The sequence below is a fragment of the Falco naumanni genome, chromosome 1 (genome assembly GCF_017639655.2).
Source record: "Falco naumanni isolate bFalNau1 chromosome 1, bFalNau1.pat, whole genome shotgun sequence".
Lineage (NCBI taxonomy): Eukaryota > Metazoa > Chordata > Aves > Falconiformes > Falconidae > Falco > Falco naumanni.
In genome coordinates this window covers 68161280-68187315 of record NC_054054.1, presented here as the reverse complement: position 1 = coordinate 68187315, position 26036 = coordinate 68161280, and the positions used below count along the sequence as shown (strand labels likewise).

Genomic DNA, 26036 nt, shown 5'->3' with positions numbered 1-26036 from the left:
CTGATAACTTGACTGTAAAATTTTTTTTGTAGTATGCAGATTCCAAGAGCAAATTAAAAATACAGAAAAGTCTATAATTTGTCATTTTTAATTCACAGGAAGTGGAAACAGAAATTGGATTTTTTTCCTTATCTCACAAAAGTGAACTTCAAATAACATGCACTGCAAGCTGATTTAACACTCCCCAAAGCCTGAGAACTGTCTCTAGTCATTGACTCCTGATCCAACTAAAGGCATCCAATTAAACCACGAGTTTGTATTCCAGTTTAAATTAAGTAACAAAATAGATTAGAGTGGAGAGAGTATGGAAACATTGCAAGTCTCTTGCAAAGGCTTGTTGTGCCTGGCCAAACACATTTACACAGCTTTTCTTGTGTCAAAGTATAGAATAGTCATGCATATATTACACACCTGACCCAGTCATCAGCAAAGTAAATAGAGTAAGTCAACTGATTTTATTGGCGCTGTCCTCGTTAGGCCAAAGGAAGTTCTTACTCATATTTTAGAAACACAATATCATTTGGATAGTTGATTTAAAGCATACCATCTCCACCTATGAATCACCAATGAACCTCTCAAATTGCTTCTGAATGCACTGCATAGAAATGAAAACAAATCTGGTCTCTGAAGTATCAAACAAAACGGAAATACAGTGGTGAAGTAGCCTTGCAGCACAGGAATCCAAGGAGCTAACTGACATTAAGAAAATCATAGCTTTCCACAGTTCATCTTGAACTGCTGCCACGCTCACACAGCCCCCAGACCACAGGCCACAGAAGCAGAAGCCCTTGCATGCTGGATTTCCTCTCCTTTGCTGATTCGTGTCAGGTCTGTGTCACTGTGTCACTACTTTTGCATGACCAAGTGCATGGGTAGAAATCTAAGCCTGTGATACAGACCAGTGACCTTGCACTAGCAGGGATCATTATCTGCCTTTGCCTTTTCCAGCTAATTGTATCACTAGGTGAAAAGCAGTCATAAAGCACAACAAGTTTAATCAAGGAGTGATGAAAAGCGCAGTGTGTACAAACTATGTGCAACTTACAGGCAAGCCGTACGGTCCTCTGGGTCCAGGGTCACCTACAGTTCCCTTTTCACCCTAAGGAAAGATTGTAGAACAAGCAAACAAAAACGTTGTCTTAGATAGAAATTATCTCTACCAAGTGCTTCAGGTTAAAGCTTATGCATTCCTAAATCTTTTGAGTGAAAAATTCCCAAGCTCATTTATTTTTATAAAATGATTAAGGGGGTGAAAAGAAGGGGTGTATTACTTTCTAGGTAAAATGACTTTTTGGGCATATGATATTACATTTGTTTGTAAATCCATTAGTAACTGAAAATATTTTTTTAAACTGAACTTGCACCAATTTCAATTTTAGGCTAGTAATAGCTGCAACATCACGCTTAGCAAAAATCCAATGTTGTAATGAAAACTGAGGATGTACAGCATCAAGCTCCAGCACAGCAGCTGAGATGCAACACAGTGACAACCAAAAATGTGTCAATCAAAGCCTGTATTTACACAGGCAATGCTATTAACAGTGACATTGTGAAGATTATCCCATACGCTGTACTGTGTTGCTAACTGCTCTATTGGATTCTAAATTAGCGATGTAAATACCCCAGTTTATTAAATCAAAACTGTATTAATGTGCAAGACAAACAAGTACAGCTATTACTCTAGAAGTCTGATCTCATTTTGCACCAAAATCCATGAAAAAATTAATTACTGGTTTCAAGAGGGATGCTACCAAACTAATTTTGCAAGCTTAATATAGAGCAAACTTTTCCAAATGAAATGAAATTTCAAGGTGGAAAAATTCAGGCTGACAGTAGCAAAATCATCTTTGTTCTCAAATTGTTCTTTGTCAGGATTGACGTGGAGTTAAACTTTTTGAGTCAGCCCACATTAGCCCATGTAACTGCAAGCAGAGCCCTCTGTGAGTTTACTGGGGGCCAAGGCTGGCGAGCAGGTGTGGGCAGCAGTCTCATTTTGGACTGTGGTGCTCTTTCTTCTGAATAAAATCCAGCAGAAAAGCCATACTCTCTTGAGAGAACTAAACTGTTCAGTGTTGATGAGATTAAAAGACCTGTCCTGACCACTTCCAGTTTTCAAAGCTCCTACCCTAGATTTTTTTATGCAGGGTTATTTGGATTCCTTCTTCACCTTCTTTCCTTAACATAACCTAATGCAGGCTTTGTGCAACCCCTGACATACAGAGGTGCTGTGTTTTGTCCTAGCAGTAGCTGCACTTAAGCTCTTGTGATAAGTCTGTGTAGAAGGTCCTCTAAAGGTCTGGATTATTTACTACTCATTATTATTTCATTACTCTATTATTAAAAGCACAAGACAGAGATGTAGTTGTGTGCCTAATTAATAGTGGTGATTATCAGCGCAGCCAAGTCCCTTAGCAAAGCTCTGAAAATGGGCTGCTAAGTCTAAATTTTATTAACTGGATAATACAAAAAAGCAGGTAGCAAAATAAACTGAGTCTGAAGCTGTTGTTGAATAATCACAGGAGTAAGGAATTTGTCCAATGTAACTGACTTTGGATCTATTTTAGATACTTCATACGTTTACATAAGTGTACACTGTCTATGCTCACTTTAGTCTAGCGGTGATGGATACGTAATGTCTGATCTTCCTGAATTCTGTTAATCTCCAGCCATTTCTGAGCCAGATTTAGGATGGATGCCCTTGCAGAACGCTAAGAGGTACTGGGAAGTAACAGCTGATTTTCAAAACAGTATATCCCTTGCAGCTTTATAACTTTCTGCTGAGAAGAAACTAATGAGTTGACCTACAAATCTGATCAATACTTGAAATATGTTAAGACTAGTTAGGTATAATTTTTTTAGATTTTCAACAGCAAAGATGACTGTACAAAGTCCTCTCAAGACAGGCCTATAATATTTCTAAACATATGGCAGACATAAAGATACTGAATGTATCAGTCTAGGAAATAATCTCATCTGTTATTTGAGAATATAATTAGAGAAACGTATCTCACAATTTTTTGCCTCCAATACAAAGCACATGCTAAAATGTGTTTGGAATATCAAGTGAGATCCTGAATGTTTATGGATTATGTAAGATTGATGAACTGTCATGGACATACTGCCCTCAGCCATCACGATAAAGCATTTCTTTTCTTCAGGGAAACAGACATTCTCAGACTTCAAGGTTTTTAATATTTTTGAAAGACAATTCATCAGTACCCGAAGAACAGAAGCTGTAGCCTTTGATTTTTGCCTCCTATTTCACTGCAGTCTCCTGAATCATGGATGAATACGAACTACCATTTGCATGGATAAAGCTGCATAATTGGTGTCTCCATTAAGATTGATTTCATAACACTGCCACGATAACAAACATTTCAACCAAATGAAAGAGAATGCACTTTCCCTCCCAGAACAGAACGTGTGTAGTGATGACATTGTTGCACAGGCTACACATCTAAGCGCCAAACCCAAGCTCAAAACCAGGTCTTTGCCATCAAGGCAAGAGTTTCAGGAACTTAGCATTTCCTTAATTTTGTCTCTTAGCCTCTTTTAGATGGACAAGAAGTTGGATATTCATTATGCATGTCATTACCCTTCACATTTACATGTCCCCTTTCACTAGTAGTAGTTTAAGATGTTTGCTTACCAATGTTCTCAATTTTCTCTCAAGACAATATATAAGTGAGATTAATAGGTACACAGTCAGATTCAGAGGCCTGTTAGGATCAGCTCCTCTGCTTAATGAAGATGGTCTCGGTAAAACCTCCCTAAGCACCTAGCAAAATGGTATTTTCAATAGCTGAAGAATTTATTAAGGAGTGTAAGACACCAGCCTAATAAATGATATTAATTCACACTATTAATTACCATTTCTGTTTCTACCAAAAGAAATGCACAAAACCACAGTATTGGAATGTTCACCAGTATCATACCTCAGGAAGTGTGAAATCCTGTGTTAGCTTTTAATAATCAATGAACAGTGTAAAGTTTGGAGAGAAAATTACATGGTTAAGCTCACACAGTAAATTAATAGTGCATTCATTCTAAAAGTCATGTTTTCCTATTTTCTAGTGACATGCACTGTTTTCCTAGTCTACTTTCTCACCATCTATATAAATTTTGTATAAACTTTGTGTATCCTTAAGATAAAAGCTCATAACGCAAGAATAAAATATGCAGTATCTATATATACTACTACATGTATCTCCAATTTAAATTGTTTCCCGAGGTTTAGAAAATTACGTTCAACTATTTTCATAGAGAGTTGATAGAAAAAAAGTTATGACTTAGTTGAAAAAAAGATTTGAAACTGTAGTCCCCTAGGAAAAAAAGAATAATATTTAGGTCCTCCAGACGGTTAACTGTCCTGGTAACTACAGTCTACCGTTCCTATTTTGGACTATGCTGCATGTCTTGTATTTATTTCTCAACACAGAGTTCTGTAAAAATGAATTATCAAGTCACACAACGTATCTTTCTCAGATGTATTGCTGTTAAAGCTAATTGGACCTGTGCCACAGGGCCATGTCCTTAATACAGCAAGTCTGAAGTCATTTTAGCACAGCTGTGAGACATTCAGAGACAAAATTCTGGGCTGGCAACTCCTTGGAGGTTTTATTTAGTATAAAGTAACATCTCCTGTTTTGTTGTACAAGTTGGTGGTTTTAATGTTAAAGGTGACAGGCTCACAGTTAAAGACTAAGGTAGCTATCATATTTTTCCGTTGGAGAAAATTTACTGTGAATATTTCAAATAACATAGGATGACTCCTATCTTTTAAGCTTAAAAAAAAAAGGAAGAAAAGTTTAAATTTTATAGAGGTTAAAGAATTTTTTCAAGATAGAAACATTTAAGTGCAGAGGTGAGAATACTCTTCTTTTTTTTTTGCCATTGCACATGCATATAATCAGATCACACTGTCTTCTTTTGTCCCAGTTTGTTCACTCAATCCCTTTACATGAAGTAATGAAATCAACCAAAATTATGTTCTGTGTAGCACTGTGAACTTGAAAGTCCTGTAATTTTCTTACTGATTAGTCATTACAAAATACCAGCTCCTCTGAAGTTAATGAGTTACAAAATTGACCTTAAACAGATAAATGTGTGTGTAACTAGAACACCTATACAGTTGTGAGCTGATCCTTAAACAGATGAGATACTGTTGTGTTTAGTAACCTCTAGGCACACTGTAAATAGCCACGCGACACTTTGCCATTGTGGCAGCTGCTTTGTAAAGAGAAGCACATGGAACATCTACTTACTCTGTCTCCTTTGGGACCTGCAGGGCCATGGGGACCAACTGGGCCATCTACACCCTATGAAAGGAAACAAAGAGGGTAGGAGAGAGGTCTTGTTCTTACAAGTCTTTAGTTTAAACAGCTGTCTTCTAGCCAAGAACTAACATGGAATCAGTCTTCACCGGTTAAAAATTCAGACTTAATTGTGATGGGACCCGGCCAAACAAATACATTTGGCTTTCAAAATGCCAACTACAAACTCTCCTGTTATGAGGTAACACATTTTTCTTCTAGTTGGATTTTACTTTATTCATGGAAGCCATTAGATTTACAAAGATTTTAAATTTATTGAAAGAAATTTTGCCAGAAAAAATGAAAGGAAGGGTCACACAAAGATACATATTTTTCAAAACACTGATTATTTTTTAAATTGAAATGTCCACCTGTAAGGTAGACTTGCCTGTTGCAGTGATCAATGGGAATCTTAGAGAAGCCTTCAAATACATAACTCCACTCCTCTTTCACTTTATCCATTTCTTTATCATTATAGAAAGGAAACAATTTAACATTTATGTTTAATATCAGAATGCCTGTGGCAGAAGCCCAGCACCTCTGCATCCATTTTGCTGATTCCATATTAGCATTGAACAAGCATGTTTTCCTGCGTGAACTAAATCCCTAACCTTACTCTGGAAAATACGCACCCCAGCCAAGGTAGCTGTCCAACCGAAAATCAAAACCAAACAACCTTTTTAAGAACCAGAGCTCCTTCTCCAGAGAATTACGTTCTCTTTCCCACACACATTGCCCTAAGAGCCTGCTCGAAGCCCCCTCTTATACAGCCTGGAAAATGCCTGTGGTGTCTGGCCTTCTTTCCATGAGCGTGGCTGGTGGAGCCGCTGGAAAGCACACGGACCAAGTAACGAAGAGCGACACAGAAAGACAAGGGACTCACCCGGGGTCCTGGCTTTCCGTCTAAGCCAGATGCTCCCTGTGTGGTTAGGTGGAAGCATGGATGATGGATACAACACAAATGACAAGAACGTGAGATTAGTAAATGATGCTGATGAATAAACATAATTCAAACATACAGTAAAAGTTGTGACAGGGTTCTGGAATGGGTATCACATTAGTTGGTTTAAAATCCACATAAAACATCAAGAGCCTGATTCTGTTCTCACATTACTGTAACATCACTGACCCACCCCTGCCTGCACATCACAGTATATAGGAGTGCTACAAGCACCAGGCGTTAGGGTGTTTTTGAGCCTCAACACACAAATATTTACTTTTCAATTTACTTAGATGATATTTGTAAATACTGACAATACTGCATACTATGCTACACGAAGAAAGAACAACGTATGTTAACCACGATGGAAAGTACTTAGGTGCAAGAATACTGCATTATGCAGTCATCAAGTTCGGGGTCCCGACTACAACGGCCTCATTCATTTCCAAGAGCCCGGGAGACCGTCACGTCGCCCGTTTTCCCAGCGCCCTCCCAGTTCAGCGCACAGCCGCGGGCTGGCCGGGGGCGGGCGGCAGCCGGCAGCGGGGCTATTTGCTCCGGCATCCTTGGGGACGGGGTGACCTCTCGTGGATTTTGTGCGAATAACAGAGCGGCAGCGAAAGCCCGGCACTGCTGGCGGTCACTCTGAGCCCGGGGGGACCACAGCCCTTGGGGACTTGGGAAATAATCGGGGGGAGGAAGGGGCAGAAGGCGGGGGGCTAAACCAACCCTCGTTAACGGTCAAAATGAGTCATTTTTAGACAGTCAAACGCTTGGACTTTGCTCCTTAAAAAGACATTTAGAAAAAGTTGTAAGCAGGAGGCAAGACAAGACTTAGATAAATTTGAAAAACTAATGGCATATTTTGCTCTGAGCGACAACAATAATTTCTGGCAGAACTAAAACTTTCTTCTTTTTAGCACTTTCAGGGAGTTGGCTCAGGCCTCCAAAGCCCCCTCTCTACGTAGCTGTGACCGTCTACTTGAAAATGATCTTTTTTTTTCAAAATAATTGAACATTCTCAGTGAAGGCCCTGCACATAATTTTGCATACAAATTTGTCTGCAGGCCCTGCACATAATTCTTGAAAATATTAATCAGAGGGGTTTGGGTTCCTTTGGGTCAACTAACTCTTTTTCTTATATTTTACTATTAACAATATAATCACGTGGAGTAATACATTAAAAAAAAAAAAAAGAAAAGGAAAAATGAGGTCTTTTTGTGAGCAAAAAATAAAACTTAACATTTCAGAGTGCTTTCAAACATACAAAGTAAGCACACAAATTATTTTCTCTTTGTCAACCTAAATTTTAAGAACCATGTTTCCACTCGAAAATTTACTTTTAAGGTCCTTTATTTCATTCTAAGACAAAATTTATGCCAAACACTCCGAATGGAAATTTTCTAAAGAACAAGGCAAAAGTAACAATCCACCATCCCTAATGAATGAGACAAAAAAAAAAAATAATCCCTAAATCAATTTTTAACTTTCCTCAGTTAGGTCTCTCCATTTTAACTGCAGAAGTACAATCAGAGGAAGAATAACTGAAGAGATGGGGGAAAGGGAAGTTTCCTTTTTTAACGCAAACACCATAAAACACTTAAATAACAATATGAATAATGTAATGGGAGTGACGGCATCCTTGTGACACTGAACACTTTCAACTGACACATAACAAAAAACCAACAACCTGACAGCAATGGGTGTTACAGGACGTTACTTTGGACAATAGCACAGATCTGGAGTAAAACAAAACAAAGACCGATGCTCTGCTCTGAGGTGGTATATTCTGTGTTTGCTGTTGAGTAAACCAGAGCTGTTTATCAGGAGTAGAAAGAGAAGTTTGTGATTTGCACTGAGATTGAATAGTTGGGGTTTTTTACTTACTGGAAGACCAAGGGGCCCTCTGTCACCCTTTTGACCTGGTTCACCCTTCAATCCTTTAAGACCATTTAACCCTGGTTCACCCTAAATGTAAAAGTATAAATGCCAAGTTTTTGGTGCTATAATGGGTGTTTAAGCTGGGATAGAAGAAGCCAGTCTCAGAAATGGCTGCAAATTCCAGTTTGAAACAAGGACACAAATTTAACCTTCTCAGTTTACTGACAATTTACATACTGATACAGTACTGGGCAAAAGCACTTGGGAGATGTCTGCTGGAGATTTAAAAGATGTGTGAAAAAACCTACAGGAAACTTATGAGTAACAGATTCTTTTGAGTCTTTTCCTAATAATTATCACTATAGTTAGATGGTTTGAGTTAAGCATGAGTTTCAGGCTTTCAGGGGTTTTTGGAATTTCCTCAAATCCCATAAACCATTCTATGCAGATAATTCCAACTGAAAGAAACTCAGAAAAATAAGTCTCAAAACTGCAGGTTTCTACAGTGAGATCTCCTGAAAAGTACGTTTTGTGAGAAAGCAATAATTTTTCATATGACAAACTGGAATTTGCAGCAAAATCTAACATAAAGATATTTTAAACCTTTAAGCATACATAATTAAACTAACAAATTAAAAGAAGCAGTATAGGTTATACAATGCCAAGCTGTTTGGGAGGTCCACAGTTTCTGTGTTCATAAAGAGAAGTTTAAACAGCATAAAAAATGGCACTTGTCTTGTTGTGATTGTTAAATTATGCATAGGCTGTTACATCAAACATCACTAAGAGGATAATGGTGGCCTTGGAGTTGCCAATAAATCATTCTTAAATCATGGAAAACTACCTCAGCATGAGGGCTGCCCAGTCAGAAAGAGTACTGACCACACCTGCCTCTTTTGGGAAACAGAAATACATGGGTATTTCATCCAGGCTGCTCCCCATCGCCTTCTTCCTAGGTTTCCCTTTGATACATTATGTTACCTTATATCATATTCATATTTTGTAAAAAAATTCTCAATAGAATCTTGTCTGCTGCTTTAAGTAACTCCAGACATCATCTGCCTGCTTTGCACCCTGGCTAAGTAGTCATTTCTTCATGCTTCTACTCGATGTGACTTTCGGAGCAGTAGCACTGAAAATGCTGAAGTTTTGGAAACAGACCTGACAAATCTCACAAAAGCCTGGGTCCAGGGCCAAAAGCCTGAGGTAAGGCAGGGCTGGTGCTAAGATGGAACAGATTTGACTTCAAAAAATGATTTACGACTCAGGCTTCTTTTGCCAAAGTAACACAGTCTCATAAAGAGCCAAACCTGTGATTTTCTGTCTCACACCTTAAAAAAAAAAAACACAAAAGAAATCCTCAAAACTAAAAAAAACCCCATCCTGCTCTTACTTATTTTTTGAGAAAGGTGCATGTCATTAGGGAGCTATAGTGGTTAAAATGATCATACCCGACAACACCACTGGCCCTAATGAATGCTATGCTATAGTGTCACACTGAATTTTAGTTTCTGGTGGTTAGTGAATTACAAAGCACAAATCAAAATATTCCAACTCTGCCAAAAGCCCCTTTCCTCCTCCTGAGCTCTTTACATGGGCATAGATGGTGCCTACAGTGTATCTTCATGCACTATGCTGTGGAAAATGTTCAAATAGTATTGCAGACCTGCCTGATCAGGGGGTCCAGGCTGGAAAACATGAAAATACACACATGAGTTTGTGATCGGGAACTTGCATAATGTGTGAAGGAACTGGTAACTGGTCAGCAAAGTAAATGGCACCTAAGAAGGTGAAAAACCATTCATACTGGAAGAAGTAGGAGATGCAAGAGAGCATAGATAAAGAATAGTTTGTCTGACTCCATTTCCTGAGCATGTGACATGCTTTTGTGTTCAAAAGTAATTCCAATTGCAAGCACAATGGTAACTTGCCCATAAATAGGAAAATAAATAACGTAGTGCCACATCACAAATATTAATACAAAAAATGGATACAGCCAATGTTCAAGAGAAATACTACTGAGAAAAAATCACAGAAAATCTAAAAAGCTTTTGAGCTATCTGTTGATATTAAATTCTGCTTTAAGGTTTAAGAATATCAGGAACATTTATTAAATGAGACATAAGACAAAATATAGCTGCATGCATTAAAGAACAAAGCATGACACTCTGCAGACATCAAGAACATGACTATTCAAGGCAGCCATTAATTTACCTTTGGGCCAGGCAGTCCATGAGGTCCCTGAAAATAAAGATACCATTTTTTATTATGAAAATATGCCACAAATTTTTAAGAGTTTGTTGCTTTATAGGGGTGCAAGTTCCACCTATATTTTTGTCCTCACAAATGAAATGCAGCTATCAATAAAGCAACCGTGAACATCTGATTCAGAGACTGAACCAGACCACTAGTGTGTTAACACTGACATAGGCAGATGTAATTTGTTTCTCTGCTTCCTATGAACTTCAAGACATGCAGAAAAGGTTCTAAATTAGATCTCTCTGTAATGGTCACATGCTCTCATAGCACTTCTATTAAGCAAGCATGAAAATGACAAGAGGACTTAGGCCCTTTCTAGACCCTCTCTTCCTTCCAAGCTTACCATAGGTCCTGGAGGACCGTGTGGCCCTGGTGGTCCAGGTGGTCCTATCATCTACAGATAAAAAACAACGGCATTAAATTATGCAGAGTGAAAAATCCCTCACAGATACCAAAAGTCTGACTGACCCTTCTGTTGGCAGGCACTTACAAACATAGCAATACAATGGTGCACATTGACAGCCTATCTAGAAAGGTTTTAGGAATGGAAATTTTTTTGGTTTGAAAGACCGGGTACCTGAAGCATAGGTTTACCTGTGCCATATGGCAGCATGCCTGTCTCCTGATTCTTACTCCTAGGGTCTGAGATACATTTTAAGCTACTGGGAGGTGTTGGGGGGATGTCTTTCTAAAACATACAGTACTGAGCTTGTTTTTTAATATTTTGTGGTATGTGTTCCTTAGTTGTCTCCGTACTACATAATCTACAGACACAGAAGACGACAATGTGTGGATTTATTCCTCCTCAATACTGATGAATGGAAAAGATACTAAGTTCAAGCTAGGGCTTGGCATATTTTCAAAACTGCCCTTTGTCTTTCCTTTTATTTCATTCAGCTCACTTGTACCAATGAGTCCCTAAAGTCATTAAAATATGTAATCAGGTTGCTCAGCACTTACTGCATGTATATTCTGTGCTGGCTTTCTGTGTTCCTAATAAATCCATAGAAGAAAATTTAACGATGACATATACAGTTTAATATCACCTCTCTTCCCGGGTTTAATCCCAAAGGGCTGTTATCATAACCTGCAAGGCGGCAGGAGGGATACTAAATCAGGTCTCCAGACTTATGTGCAACCCTTCTGCCAGACTAGTTGGTGATGGCAATAGCAGCAACAAATCAGCTTTGAAACATAAGACAGAGACTCCACCATCTGTGAAATCTCCTGAAAACAAAAAGCCTCATTTCAAGTGAAAACAATCAGCACAAGATTAATCAGTTAGTGAATTAATTGGTAACTAATTTTAATTTCAAAGAAAGAGACTTGGAGATCGGGGTGCCTAGTGTGTCATTGGCAGAGGGTAACCTTGTTGGCTCCTCATAGCTGTGGTTTCAAATCCCCAGGGCACATCGCTAATAAGGCAGCAGTAGTTAACTTCTGCTCCGAGGTTTCCTAACTTACTGTGCTCTGGTAATGTCAAACACCCATATCATAAAGGTATTGTGTGGGGAGGTTTGTTTGTTTGGTTTGGTTTTGTTGTGGGTTTGGTTTCTTTGTTTGCTTGTGGGTTGTTTTTTTGTTTTTTTTTTTTGTTTTTTTTTTTTTTTTTTTTTTTTTTTTGTTTTTTTAAATGCCTTTACAATGCTCTGAAAAAACAGGAGAATGTCTGGTCTCATAAAATTAGTCTTTATCCTGCATCACATATCACTATTCCTGACATCACTGAAGTCAGTCTAGTCTAGTTCTCACTGGTCTCTCTCAGATGCTCAGAATACAAGGTGTTGAGAGAGATTTGGTGTTGGGTTTTCTCCCCCCCCCCCATCAGTTTCATCTCTCTCATTTATCTTGCAAAGTATTTCTCTTTTGATTCGTTACAGAGCCAGAAGGCTTTCACTGAGGTGAGCAGGAATGTTCATAGTGAGAGAACATAACAGAACAGGATTGTATCTTCAGAATTTCTTAAACACTATTTAGCTCTATGACCAGAAATCTGTAAATTCTCAAAAGAGCAAAAATTATTCAAAGAAGAAAAATATTTTGAAAGTTCCAGCACAGGAACCGTCAAAGATGTCAGGAAAGATCAGTCATGGATATGAACTATTGTTCAGAATCAAAAGCTGGAGAACTACTGATGGACCACTATGTTCACTGCAACACCACGCTGAGACTTACTGAAGGACCTTGGGCACCAGGCAAACCGACATCTCCTTTTTCGCCTTTCATACCATTGGCTCCCTACAAAATCATTACAAAATGGCATTTATAAACAGCTTTAATCTTGTTAGCAATCAATATAGAAATTATAATACTTTTTTTCAAATAATTATAATTTTTTCGAAAGAATAATACAGCACACATAATGGGATTCCTTTTTTAAAATTTTGGTGTTATTTTATTAATAAACTTAACAAATGTAAAGGTATGCTTTTATATTGTCAGCTATCAATTGTGGCATGATATTTATGACAAGTTCTTAAGTTGGTATATTGTATTATGGATACATTTTTGGAATTGTTTCTATTTTTACTGAGAAATTTCATTTGTACATATATGCCTATATAGGAATAGGATTAATGCATCCCATAAATATTGATGTGTTTTCTCTCCCTCCTCAATCTAGACTCATCTAAAATTCCTGACAAATGTTTGAAACATAGCTCCTTTCTCCTACAAGCTACACTTGCCCAAATTGTGTTATATATTACAAGAGAGGTACAAATCTGATCCACGTGCCAACGAATCTCTCTCTTCCCAAAGCAATATTTTGTTTGACTGTAACTGGAATGAAAAGTTCTGACAATCTTACACCTCCTCCTAGATTAGCTGCAGAACAATCTCAGAATTTTCCTCCCCAGTGCTTTGTGTCCCATTTGCAATTTATCAGTACTGTTGGAAATTCCTGATAGCAGAAGAAAGAAAAATTACAAGTATTTTAGCTAAAATTTATTAATTTTTTTATACTCACTGGCAGGCCAGGCAGACCAATTCCTCCCTTTTCTCCAGGCATTCCAGGATCACCTGTATCTCCTTTTGAGCCTTTAGGACCCTAAAATATGTACTTATTCAGCAAGTCATGTGCAAACAGATACACCAACAGAATTCTAGCTTTGATCCTAATAAGCAAAATAAGTTATTCTATGGATTGACCTTTGTTATTGATATGTAGAAATGCAGCCATTATTAGGCTAGAGTATGCAGAAAGATAATAATGATCTTTATTAATTACTATCATCATATTATTATCTAAATTACGAAATCTAATCGACAACATTAGATCACAGAAATCTCCTGAAATAACCTACGGTTGCTCACATGATCTTCACTGCATTATTTACACATAATGTACCTGCTCCCCTTCAGCTCCTGGAGCTCCTGGGGATCCTGGTTCACCCTGCAAAAGTTGAGATGGAATTGGGTTATCCCAATTGTCCCAGACATCAGAGGAAAGAGGCAGAGAAATTGCCATAATTAACAACAGCAAAACCTGAGAACCTTCAAAACGAACAGCATATATATAATACCTATATACAACATATTGAATAACGAGCCCTGCTGATGAGGGCATTACACAAACGTTGGGTTGTATAAAGGCCAGACAGTGCATAAAAAGAAAGGGGAAAAAAAAGAAGAAACCCCAGAAACTTTGTGAAAACACTCCAATCCAATGGGAACTTTGTCAGTTACTGGAATAAATAAGGGATCATGGCTCTCAATATATGTAGGGTAGACAGAGACTTCATGTTTTCTTTCCCTGGCTAGTATAAATCACGCAGCAAAGGAGTTCACAACATTGCCCTATGACTGGTTCCTGAACAACATTCTCCAAGGGAACAAGTTACATTGATGGGTAGAGGCTATAATACTGGAAAACAACTCCTGTAAGGTTGAATTCAGCTTTACATCATTAATTTTGGATAAGAACGCTCACCCATGTGAAGGAACACAACCTCTTCCACACTCCAACTCCTCTGTGTTTTACAACATACTCCAGGCTGCAGAAATGCTGGGTAGATCCTAATGCAGAAAGCCATTTCTGCGCACTTAACAGTGTATTCCATTATCAATTTTCATGTAGAAGAATGAACCTGGTTTCTCACAATTTCTCAAAACAATTAAGATGTATAATGTGATGTATTTCCATATGATACCTTGGATGAAGCCTTAAACTGAAATGTCTAGCATTGTTATTGAAGAAAGATGTATTTACTCTTGGAAGAGCTTAGAGACACTGACAGAAAATATATCTAGTATTTAAGAACTAGAATTATCTCAACTAATTTAAAACCAATTAAAGGAAGGTCCACTAACTGCAGCATTTTATTTTTTTAAAAGTACAGGCAAATTTATGATTTAAATTTTACAGAACAGTGCAGCATATGGTATTCATTGTCTCTGTGTGGGCTACTCACTTACAGTTCTGGTACTATGATTGCATCAGCCAGGTGGGATTAGCAGGCTTGGCTTTGCAGCCAGGCTCCTGCCGGCATGTGCGTCCTTTAATTTTTACTGTCATTAGAAAATGCTGTACTTGTTTGGGAGGGCACCACTATAATATAAAATCTTCATTCACATGCCCTCATACTGTGGCCAGTGGTGCCTTGCACACAGTTTTGCCTACCTCATCCCTATCCAGCCAGAAGTGATGAGTAAGAGCATCTGGTTGTGCGGCTACTTTGCAAAATCCTAGGGAACAGCCTTAGTGCAGATCTAGGGGGGGTGGGGGGGTGGGTGTATGCTTTTGCCCCATTTTAGTACTAATCATTTTTGTTGGTTCTCAGCTGAGCATGTGTGTGTGGCAACCAAACAAAGCACCTGTTCTGGAAAGCTACATATTAAAAGGCTTGGACGCAAAGTTTGAAACATACCATATTTGGTAAAGTTGCAGTTAAATTTTCTGTACAGGAGAGATCCATGTACCTCTGTGCACACACCAGTTAAAAAAACCTCAGAAAATACCTTCACTATTAAGATACAATGGGTAAAATATGGAATATCACCTTTGGCCCTTGCAGCCCTTGGGGTCCTGGTGGTCCTGGTGGTCCCTAAACAGAAACATACAAACCTCTCAGCTTTTAAATAAATTCCTGCAGGACTTGCCATGTAAACACAGGCTGTACAACAGCAAAATGGGATAGATTTTTAACACAAGGGAAACCAAGAACAGTTATGGACAAGTTGGTTAATCTATTACAACTCTCAACAACCGAAAGGGTACGACAAAAACCTGTTAAAATGAGTCCAGCTCATATTTTATAATAAGTCCTGCTGCTCCCATTGACAAAATGGCAAAACTCCTCTTAATGGCAGGGAGACCAAAACTCACATTATCCACATTTGCCAGCCCTCATATCCTGATCCAAAACAATCCACGTTCAGAAAAAATTTCCAACTGATTGCAAAGAGGATCCTGCTAAAAGATGCTAAGTGTATTTGGGGATACCCAGTGCTTTGTGAACTTGCCATGGACTAAATTGTAACTATCTATTTCATTTCTGCCTCAGGCTGGGGACAGTGTCATTTATCAAATATTGGTTTGGATGGTGCACGGGGCGGGGGATCCTTTTAAAAAAAATCAACAATCAACATTTAAAAATCCTCTCTATTAATATAAAGAGACCATTTGTACAGATGGGAAAATAGAACTAAGAGCAATCTTGCAGAGAAGAACTTGAAAGAAAAAGAAGAATAAAATAATTTGTTTATACCAAGTATGCATCTTTAAGAAAAGGCAGAACCTGCGATACTCTAAGCATCTCCTAGCTGGTGTCAGTATTCTCAGAAATTGTGTCTGGCCTGATATGGCTAAACCTCCCACAGAAATCAGCTGGAGTAAGAGCACTGGAGTGTTCAGATATCTGCATAATTTTGGGGACAGATGCTGGAAAGTTTATTTTGATTTTTGAGATCTGATAAGGTGGGACAAGAGAATTCCTCATACTTGAGCTTTCTACTTAGCTTTACTTATTTATAGTTAGCTGCAACAGGCCTTTTTTTTAAGAAAAGAGTTAATTTGCATCTGGTCTGAAAGCTCCCAAATGAAGTTTCTTTGCAAGCCAATTTGAAAGAAGTGAATTTCTGCCCTGAAAATAAGGTTGGTAATTGAAAATGATTTTGGTACTCAAATTCTGCTTCATGTTTTCATTCTATGTTCCACGGAGACACACAAAGATGGGAACATACACTAAAAATTCCAAACCAGCTGTCTGCCTAGATGTGTACCTACAGAATTACTGAATTCTATACTTTCCTGGTCTCTTAATTAGGTGAACTGAAATTTTGCCATTAATTCGGCAGGAGCAGAACTGGTTCCACTGTTGAATGGCATTTAACCAGAGGTTCTCTGTTATGGGAACACCAAGCAAATAAATACATGTGATGATGTGAACCAGGTTGACACCCAATGAAAGTATGTCCCAAACTAGCAGAATTATGAACATGCTACAACACAAAGGAGAAGTTCTACAACGTACAGTAAGTCATGCAATAGGAATTACCGTGACAGTCAGGGTGGCGATCCTCTGTTGGCAAAATGTATTAACAAGAGACACAATTACCAGTATTGAACAAGGAAATACATCATTCTGCTTGCTACAACTATCATCTCCACAAAACCTATGCTGTATTGGGGACACACCATGCCTCCAAAAAATGAGAGTAAAAACCACATTATTTTTAACTCCCCATGTTGTACTAGCTACTTGGCTTCTATGAGAATCAGGAGTTTAAACAGATGAAGACTGCAGATTCTTATACAATTTAAGAGATCAAATAAATGATGACTAAATAGGTAAACCACAGCAAAAGTCTTCCAAAAGATTTTTTTTAAACATTTTAATAAAACATGATTTGGTGTCGTAAGTTGACTGAAGGACTTGCTCTATGTTTTGCATTCTCTGCAGGTTCTGCACCAATGTATAATTAAGAAATATAAATCGTAGAGTGGAGATACAACGTTGATTTTCATATAGAAATGTAGATGTACGTAAAAGTTAAGATCTAAATCCAAAACTTCCGGTCTACAAACCCAGCTATAGATACTACAATTCTGCTTTAAATGTTTGGAAAGACAAAATACATTTTCATGTAGGAAGCAAAAGATCTTGACTTGACACTATTTGTTTGCCAAAGAAGAATATAAAAGCAAGTGAAACAGTGTTTAGAAGTCATTAAAATATTTGTCTACATTTTTAAACAGAATAAAACCCCCAAATACTGCTGCTTGCACATGCTTTCCTACTGCCTGTGAAGAACGTACTGGCTTACTTGGAACAGGAAATATTTAGCTTTTCTAATAGTTTTCCTATGTGCAAACAAAGGTTTGCAATCTTCTGTTTTAAACTTTAAAATAATTTTCATTTGCCAGTATGCAACAATACATACTGTTGTCAAGAATCTGGAAGCTGCTCAACATGAAGTACTTGGAAAAAAAGTGTTCTTTAACATATGGGTTTAATATATTTATGTCCTTTGTATTTTAACATATTAATGGAAATATATCAAGAACTTTAAAAATAGTTAAAAGTTTAGTTTATTTAGATATGAAAACCTAAACTATTACAAATTAATGTTTCCACGTTCACACTAATGGGTTCTTTTTCAGCAGCATATTCAGGTTTGATCCTGTAGTTCCTACAAAGGTTAAACTTTTGCAGCTACTGCCTTTTGCCTTAGGAAATTCTGCAGAATACTTCTGAAGATTAGGTTTTTACAGACATGAATTTTGTCCTTCAAGTGAAAGCTGCATACAGTTAGCAGGGGTCTTGCTCAAACTATGATGATGATGATTTTAAGATCGCAATTTTCAGTGCTGATGGACTAAGACACCTTCTCCACTGACACATGAAATTGAGTAGGAGGCACAAAGCAAAGAAACTAAATTGTTCTGAAGCTTCTAGGCTGCTTGATTACTAAATTTTAAAAAAACAGACAGGCAGCCCAGATCTTGCAAACTCTTGTCAACTTCTTAAATCAGCAGGCCAAATCCTGTACAAGTTCACAGCTTAGTGCTGAGCACTGAAACTTCTCATTTGCTTCTATGGGAGAGCTGCAAATCTCAGAGCCCCCAAGAAGGTGGCACCAGGAAACTTAGGAATGGGTGCTTGCCATCTGAAAGGACTGAGCTGGATTTGGGAAGGGTATTTTTGACTGCTCCTGTATAATCTTATTTAGATCACCCTTGCAGAACCATTCCATTAATGTAGATTATTTGTTGCCATGGATCAGAAGGTGATGACATTTGAAATTATTTACAAAAATGGGCCTCCTAATACAGTTTCAACCACTGCTTCAGACTTTAGTCCCTTTTTAAGACTCCTTGATGTGCGGCAGCTTTTCTGAGGAAACTTGAAAGTAACATTGATGCCAGAGTTAACACACAAAGACAGGATACAGGAGATACAGGGGCTAAAGCCCCTGGTAAATGTGTCTGGTGATATGCAACATTAATTTCAGGCTACTTCAGGCATCTATCTCAGAGACTGATTTAAAAGACTGAAAGTTGTGTGTCCCTTAAAAGTAAACCAAATAATGAGACAGATATAATTCAGAACCTTACAACATGCCTATGTAGACTTCCCCATAGACGCCACACACAATGAAAGAGTGGACTTAGCCTTAACAACATACAAGCTTTCACATTTTAGTAAATGCAGTGAGATTTTTTCATTTTTCAAAAGTCTTGAAAAACAAATGACTGGCCAGACATCTATCCGCTCCCACTGAGTAAATGCAAGAAAAAACAGCTCAGCGGATTCAGTGAGAAAATGATCAGTTGCACAATGAGCCAAATTCACTCTTCAGTTGCACATAAGCAAGCCATTCACTTCGGTGGAGCTATAATGCATGGAATTTGCATCTGAGTAGACTGCAGTGTAAATCACCTTGACTGCAATGACATATGTCACCTTGGTACTTTGCTTTTATGCAAACACTCATTCATTCTTTTTGTAACCCCACTTTAATCCTCCACACTTTTCTGCACACCAGTCAAAATAAGTTTTCTGGAAATAAATAAGTTGGAAGACTGGTGCTTGGTCTATTTAACAAACTCAAGTTGCTGACTGAATCCACAGCTTGCTAATGGAACCATGTTACAAGGTTTCCAAATCTCAAATATTCTGCACTTTGCATTTTATAAGAAGAGGAGGAGGAAAAAGAGGAAAAAAAGAAATGTCAATATAATACTACATGAACTGAAAAGCAGACACTTCTGTTGAACCTATGTATGTGGCTTATTACATCAATTCAGCACTAAGCACCAGAGCCAGCAATGAATCAGCTTTATCCTCATTAGATGATGTCAGTACACTCCAGGGGAAACGAAGCTAATTCACTCAGCTAAATTGTATCAAGGAAACAGTTTGTCTAACACTGAACAGAAAACATGGTTTCCAAATATAGAATGAGATCCCCGATTAATAAGCTCAGCAAATCTTGCAAAACTTTGCAATCAAAATGTTTTCAATGTCTACACAAAAGAGAAGTAGAATGCTATCAGACTGCTTTTTCCCAGATCAGACTAAGCCACTCCAGCCGTGTTGTATTTGCATACCTGCAGAGCTTCGTGGATATTGCCATTATAATCAATTATCTCTGTTGCACCTTGATCACCCTTCTGTCCAGGTGGTCCCTGTAATATATTTTCCATAAAAATTTTGAGACACCCGCCAAAGACTATTCTACATATTTAACTACTGACACATGCTTTGATTTGATTGGGTGGTGTTGGAATCTTGTTATACTTACAATATATTACTACAAACCACAAAAGTTACCATTAAACTAAAGATTGTTTTTAAAGGAAAATATATATTTTTTCAAAGGTAAACATAAAGAAACAAGTCAGTACACAGTGACTTGTGCTGCAGTGGGAAAGCAAATATATGAAACCTCTGAGGTTAAAAATTTAAGCAGTTCCCATACTCTAGTTCTGTATTAGCTGTGAACAATGTCAGAACATCTGGCATGTAACATCCTGCCCATGAGCTGTGAACAGGAGACTGCTCCAAATGGTAGCAAGGGCTGTTATTCATATTAAAGGCCAGTTAGCAACACACATTCCACCAGTCAACTGCCCAATTTCACCAGATTAACTAGAGTTGCTGATACAATTTCAATTCATAGTGTGGACTGAATCTAAGAGTAGAAAGCAAACAGCTGAAATGAGAAGCAGACTTACCCGTGGGCCTGTAGATCCTGTGTCACCTCTGTCACCTGTATCGCCCTATGCAAAAATGATATTTGAAAACAGATATGCCATTTGACAATATATCATGTAGTTCTTACCTTTTAAATAAACCAGTTTAAAAGGTCTTTCATCATAAACAGAATGTGGATCTTAATTAAAGGAAAAATTTCTTTAAAAATCTGTATTGTGGCAGGGTTGACGACCCATTTTGTTCTGTGTGAATTGTTACAGAGTGCTGTATTGGTTTGGAATAAGAAGTCCCAAAGAATCAAGCTTTTTTTCCCAACTATTACTAATATGTTTTAAGCAACAGAGAGAATTTCAAACATGTATGCATTCATAACCCAGCATCCAATAACTACAATTCATTTAATTTCATACTTTCATAGCAAGATCGTATATTTTTATTTTACTCCAGATTAATCTGGGTAAGAACTGCAACTTTTGTTTGTGTTGAAATCTATAAAACTTTGGCAAAAGTCCGGGAAGAATGATTAATTCACCTGTGGCAATAGAAAACATAGAAACCAGAAAATTTTCCTGGGGCTAATGAAGAATATGGAGAGCAGGCTAGTGGCAGGACAAAATCAAGGTTGTGACATCTGTCTCTCAGTGTCGCCTTGGCAGCAGCCAGTGAACATGTCATTAGACATTTTTAACATGTCATGTTAAAAAATGAAGCTCCCAATACTAGATTGACTTTTGTGGTCCATATTTTCAAGACAAATATGCAGGTAAAATGAAAAGTGTATTTCTCTTTTTTGATAAAAAGGGAATTAAAGGGGATATATTTATCTTTTTGCTGCATTTTGGAAGTGTCCAGGTACTGTAGGCAAATGAGAGGCTGATTCACTCTTCCACTCTCACTCTGATGCTTTAATCTCCTCATCTGCTCCCTCACTTTCCAATGTTTCCTTCTGGAATGAGGTTAAGTGGCACTTATCTAATCATGTCCTTAAGCGTCCTTAAGCACTGTGAATGGGCCTTACAAGCACTGCAAACAGTATCCCACCAGTCTCCATTGTCACGTCATCTTTATTGCGACAGTAGACTCAATAACTGCCTAAACAATTCTACTTTCATTTTATTTTGACTCCATAATATAACATGAAGTCCAGTGAGCACAGTATTTGCACAACAGATGAAGTAATAGAAAAGCATATATTTTATCTCTCTTCACATATATGCTAATCAACTATATTTATATAGAGATGGATGGATAGATATAAACAAAATAGCTTTTAAAAGTAGGTTAAACACTAATGTAACCTACAAGTCTTGCCTTTGAAGGACTTATGATCAACATATCTCAGCCTGCAGTATGTGGAATACCACTGATTCCCACCTAATTCATCAAAGTGTGGATCCACAAAATTATTGCAAAACCCAATTAAATCTTCACAGGCTTTGTCAGGTGTTGGTTCCTGGCATGTGCGAGGACTAACACACAGCAGTTACACAGAGAGAAACCAAGCTGCACAGGCAATTGAACAGATGTTCTAACAGGGAAAGAACCAGAATCAGTGTTTAAAACATGCAGGATTTTATTCTAATAGTTGAAAGTGAAAGTCAGAAGGTTTTGCTTATAAAGAACACTGCAGACTGCTACAGGTTCTTTTAAAGAGATAAGTGAAGCTTCTGTGAAATGTTACAAGTAATTTATCCTAAAACCATTGTGTTAATTACTCCACTAAAGACAGTTTTGTTACTACTAACCTTCGACCCTTTTGGGCCTCTAGATCCAGGTTCACCTGTTTTCCCCTGTTTGAAGGAAGAGAGACAGGAGAGAAATGATAGAGAAATGGGAGTGCCAAGAAAAAGAAAAAAGAAAATTAGTAATGACTAACTACAGTATAGAACAGCAGAAATACTTCATTTTATATGACCAAGATAATGAATCTGTAAAGGCACTGAATTTAATAGCACTCAGAGTAATATATTCTTTAACACCAGCATGCAAAGGCCACAGATTCCATCCTTCTGAAGGAAAAGTAGTATTGGCATTAGTAAAGAGTAGACATCGTTAACATTGGTTTGTGGGAATGACCTATGTCATTCCATAGCTCCTGAAAAATGATAGCTAAGAGACAGAGAAGATAGTTAAATGTCCTAAAATAAGGAGATTAAAATAAAGCATTACCACAACTTCTTTTCCCAGAAGTTCAGGTGAATACAAACTAACTGGCCAAGGAGCACAGAATCTGCCCTACTGTTTTAAAGATGTATCAGAAAAGGAAAACTGATGGTATTGACACAGTGGAAAATATTAAGACAATGCTAAAATGTAGTTAGAACGATCTTTTTCTTACAGAGTTAGAAAACAGCATGCAAAATGGATTTTCTCTGCATTCAATAGCTTCACTGGTCAAAGAGTTTGAAGCTCGATGCTGAAAGTTAGGGACCTGGAGGTCAGGACTTTAGCTGGAATGAATTAGGCTAAGTCTGTGACAGTGTATATAGGTAGTATCTTTCCAACTAATAAGAGTTGATTCAGACAGCAGTTCCACAGCTGTGGACACAAAACTGCTATTGTCTTCTGGACTGAACTGGAGTATTTGACAGAATTTTCATTTAAAAGTTTACTCACCAATGTTTTGTTCTATTTTTCTGCAGAAAAAAGATGGGTTCATAGGTGTAAAGCTAGCAAAACATTTCCAACGTAAAATCATACTGACCTTTGGTCCAGGAACTCCAGGTTCACCTCGCTCACCCTTCCCAATAGGGCCTGCCTCTCCTCTGTCACCCTATTGCAAGAGATACAAATATATCACAAAATACTAGGTGGTCTTCAGCACAGCACCAACTCAGCATGACCAAAGAAACCAAACCATCAGAAGAAAACATTTTCAAGTTCAACTGTGACTTGAAATGAGTTGGGGAACTGTCTCCTGAGTAAATACAGTCTTCTTGAAGGCAAAAGAAGAGGGCTTCAAAATGGAAATGGGATTTGTAAGGTATTTTTCCCCTATTCTGAAAGGACTGCAATAAAGATTCCCAAACTTTGAGACTGTAGGTTTCATAATATTCTAACTTTGCCATACAATGGCTAAAAAAAAACCCACAGGAAGAAAGAAAAAAATATGGGTTTAGTGGATCTGTAATTTCAGAGTCTGGTCTACAATATCAAAGTTCTAATACCTCCACACACTTTCAAGCTTTTTTCTAAAAATACATATTATGCCTCTTGAACAAGTTTTGGCATGCTAACATGAGCAAAGGCAATGGATGAACTCAAATTGTGAATGGATGTAACATCTGCCTTCACATTATTTGACGGCATCGGTAAAAGACACATATCTCATAGCACTGGTCCATGAACCTTCCACATTTTCCTCCACTAGTACAGTCTCAGTCTCTACTGCTTGCTGAGGAAGTTGAATTTGACATTGGCTCTAAGGACGTTCCACTGGAGTGTTGGCCAATTACTCTTACCTTTGTTCCTGGTAGCCCTGGCAACCCAGGTTCTCCTTGTGGACCAATGAAACCTGGTTCACCCTTTAAAAATCAATACGAGAGGAACATTAGATTACTTATTTAGCAGTATATAATTACAGTAACACAAGTTTCTTTTGGATAGTATTTTCCCTGTATTGCTTACAGCTCTCCAGCTGTGATGCAGCAGTTACACAGACGTATTTTTCATCATAGGTAACATTCATAAGCAGGAATTCTTGCAGCTAGCCATCACACAGCACATGAAATGCAAATGAAGGTGTCAAACATCATTTTTGTGAGGTTAACAACTGTTAATATGCAACCTGGACTATAACATAATATATCAAACGAATATCAAAATAAGTCTGAAGACAGGAGGGGAGTTCTAAGTGATTCCTTAAATTTAAAAAGGGACAGTTCATTTTAGTCATGTGTTATATGATAGTTTTCTATTGCAGCATGTGAATAGACAGGCAGACAGGGTAAGGGTATGACAAAGCAATGACAAATGAAGAGGCCAGATGGTCCTGTTGCAATGTCTTTACAAGGGAGGTACTTAGCTGCAGCATCCCCCAAATGGAGACCAAGTGACCTTCCAAGTCAGAGACTCCCAGCACCATGGTACTCTCCCTCCTCATTCTGACAATAAAATTCTTCAGTTCTTTATACCCTGATGACTTCTCTGGATGTGAACACCTGGGAAAGAGCCACAGCTCTCCCTGTTCCCTCTCTGTTCCGACCCCTTCCTGCCCATTCATTTGTACAAATGTAACAGGCAAATAGCAGGAATCAAGCTAAGTTGTAGCAGAAGCAGCATTAAGCAGAGGAGTAAGGACTTATTTTATTACTCATCTTTATGCCTGAAGGGGCATCACGGACAATTAATAAGCCATACATTTTCCTTCACAAACTCTTGTGGACCAGGCTTCCTGCTATTTAATCTTGCATTTTTTTCACATAAATTTGAATGAAGAAGATGTACCCAACAAGCTATGGTGAATTTTAAAATCAGTACTGTACCCCAATTAATAAAGATTTATTTATTAGCCTTTTAACAATATCCCTGAAATTAATAACTAAAATTACCTATCAAATGCCTCTTCAAATAGCTAAAATACATATGTGTCATAAACCTATATTGACATGATTACTGAAAACATAAAGAGACAGTGAATATAAGCAGTTGGATAATTCTTCTTTTCACTTCTTCGCTTCCATAGAAATACAGGTAAACTGCATGGGGTAAGCAAATTAGGAAGATTTCTTGCACATTCATCTGCACTGTCATCAGCAATCCATCATTAACATCATTAACAAAGCAAAGAAGGTCTCTAGCAAACCTATAACCAGAGAAATCCTTCCTGTGGCTATACAGAGAGCCATAGGAAGCTCTCACTGACCTCAATTTAGAGTATCAAAAAATACAACAAAATAATGAGTTTTCTAGCACAAAGGTCCAGTTGACCATGGTTCAAAAATTATAACAAAGAAATAAACTAAGACAAATATGTCACAGAGAAGCATGGGTTTTTTTTTGCTGTTATGGGAAAATAACCTTACAGTTTATGCAAGTCTTCGTATTAGCGCACATCAGCAAGATTAACATAAGGGTGTCATTGCAGATGGAAGCACTTTAACGTCAGTAGATGAAGAACAATGCAGCTTCAATCACTTATTTTAGAATAAGAAGGTACTCAATAGCCCCAGACTGTTTTAATACTGACTTTACTGGGACTAATTTCTTGGCCAGCTAATTATGACTTCAGGAAGAACAAACGTGCAGTGACTACATGATTCAATCTTTTCAGTGGTAAGGCTTAGAAGTGTCATTCAGAGGTTGCTGCCCAGCTTTTGTGTGAAATTCTCACATTTTGCTCAGGACTATACCAGTTGCATACCACAAAAAAAAAAAAAACCCTTTGGTCAAGGTCCAAAACGAAGTCCCACCTTCCCCCAAAATCTCTGAAGAGACAAGAAAAATGTGCTTTGCAATATCTAGTGAAATTGATAACGGAAGAAG

General features: G+C 37.8%; 1 protein-coding gene across 1 annotated transcript in view; it reads right to left on the bottom strand.

Moving 5' to 3' along the window:
* COL25A1 (collagen type XXV alpha 1 chain) overlaps positions 1-26036 on the bottom strand; it is a 309062-nt gene that overhangs the window by 1026 nt on the left and 282000 nt on the right. Inside the window, exons 19-32 of the mRNA XM_040606854.1 lie at positions 24014-24076; positions 23257-23325; positions 22298-22342; positions 20573-20617; positions 19946-20023; positions 16890-16913; positions 15393-15437; positions 13742-13786; positions 13361-13441; positions 12568-12630; positions 10736-10786; positions 10348-10374; positions 5265-5318; positions 1046-1099 (exon numbers count right to left, since the gene is read on the bottom strand). Of these exons, the coding sequence (XP_040462788.1) occupies positions 1046-1099; positions 5265-5318; positions 10348-10374; positions 10736-10786; positions 12568-12630; positions 13361-13441; positions 13742-13786; positions 15393-15437; positions 16890-16913; positions 19946-20023; positions 20573-20617; positions 22298-22342; positions 23257-23325; positions 24014-24076 (744 nt within the window). The remainder of the gene's footprint in view (positions 1-1045; positions 1100-5264; positions 5319-10347; positions 10375-10735; positions 10787-12567; positions 12631-13360; positions 13442-13741; positions 13787-15392; positions 15438-16889; positions 16914-19945; positions 20024-20572; positions 20618-22297; positions 22343-23256; positions 23326-24013; positions 24077-26036) is intronic.